This window comes from Leptonychotes weddellii, unplaced genomic scaffold, assembly GCF_054177405.1.
Source record: "Leptonychotes weddellii isolate Sample4059 unplaced genomic scaffold, ASM5417740v2 HiC_scaffold_59124, whole genome shotgun sequence".
Taxonomy (NCBI): Eukaryota; Metazoa; Chordata; class Mammalia; order Carnivora; family Phocidae; genus Leptonychotes; species Leptonychotes weddellii.
In genome coordinates, this window is record NW_028027475.1 from 1 (window position 1) to 607 (window position 607).

The 607-nt window shown below is 33.4% G+C and overlaps 1 protein-coding gene across 1 annotated transcript; it reads right to left on the reverse strand.

Moving 5' to 3' along the window:
- Window positions 1-6: 6 nt before the first annotated feature.
- LOC102732757 (protein PIGBOS1) lies at window positions 7-590 on the reverse strand. The gene has a single exon (XM_081811153.1). The coding sequence runs from the start codon at window positions 224-226 to the stop codon at window positions 62-64; it is 165 nt and encodes a 54-aa protein (XP_081667279.1). The 5' UTR covers window positions 227-590; the 3' UTR covers window positions 7-61.
- Between the last annotated feature and the right edge of the window lie 17 nt (window positions 591-607).

The window sequence follows — 607 nt, forward strand, 5'->3', positions numbered from 1 at the left end:
TTATAGTCAATGTATAATTTCAATAGAACTTTAAACAATTACATTTCAACTCCATGTAGTATTAACTTTTCTTCTCTTCTGATTCTTGTGCCAATTTCAACTTTTCTTTTAATTCCATCTGATCTCGGTAGTACTGTTCAAATACTGGTTGATAAATATACATCCCTCCAGCAATTCCGAGGATGCTAGCAAAAAGCAGCTGTGGAAGAGTCAATCTCCCAAACATTTTTCAACAAATGCTATACAGTGCTTTTGCCACACCGTGGTTTTGAAAAATTACAGTCCACATCCAGGAAATATCTTCAGATCTGTGTGCAAAGAAAATGGAAAGCAAAGCAGTAACTTAGCACAACATCCTTTTAAAAGATTCCAGGTCACTACTTTGTTCCAGAGTGAATAGTATTTTCGTCATAATATGTAAATATCACTTGATTTAACTAAAATAGGAATATAAATATACAGGGAATATGACAAATGAGGATTAGGGGATGGTGTAAGACAAAGCTAAATCCTATTATAGAATTTTCTCAATGGTTTTAAATAAATAATTCTTAAAATGGCAAAACTGGGGGAGAGGCTGGTAAGAGAAATCCTCTTTACACCTTGA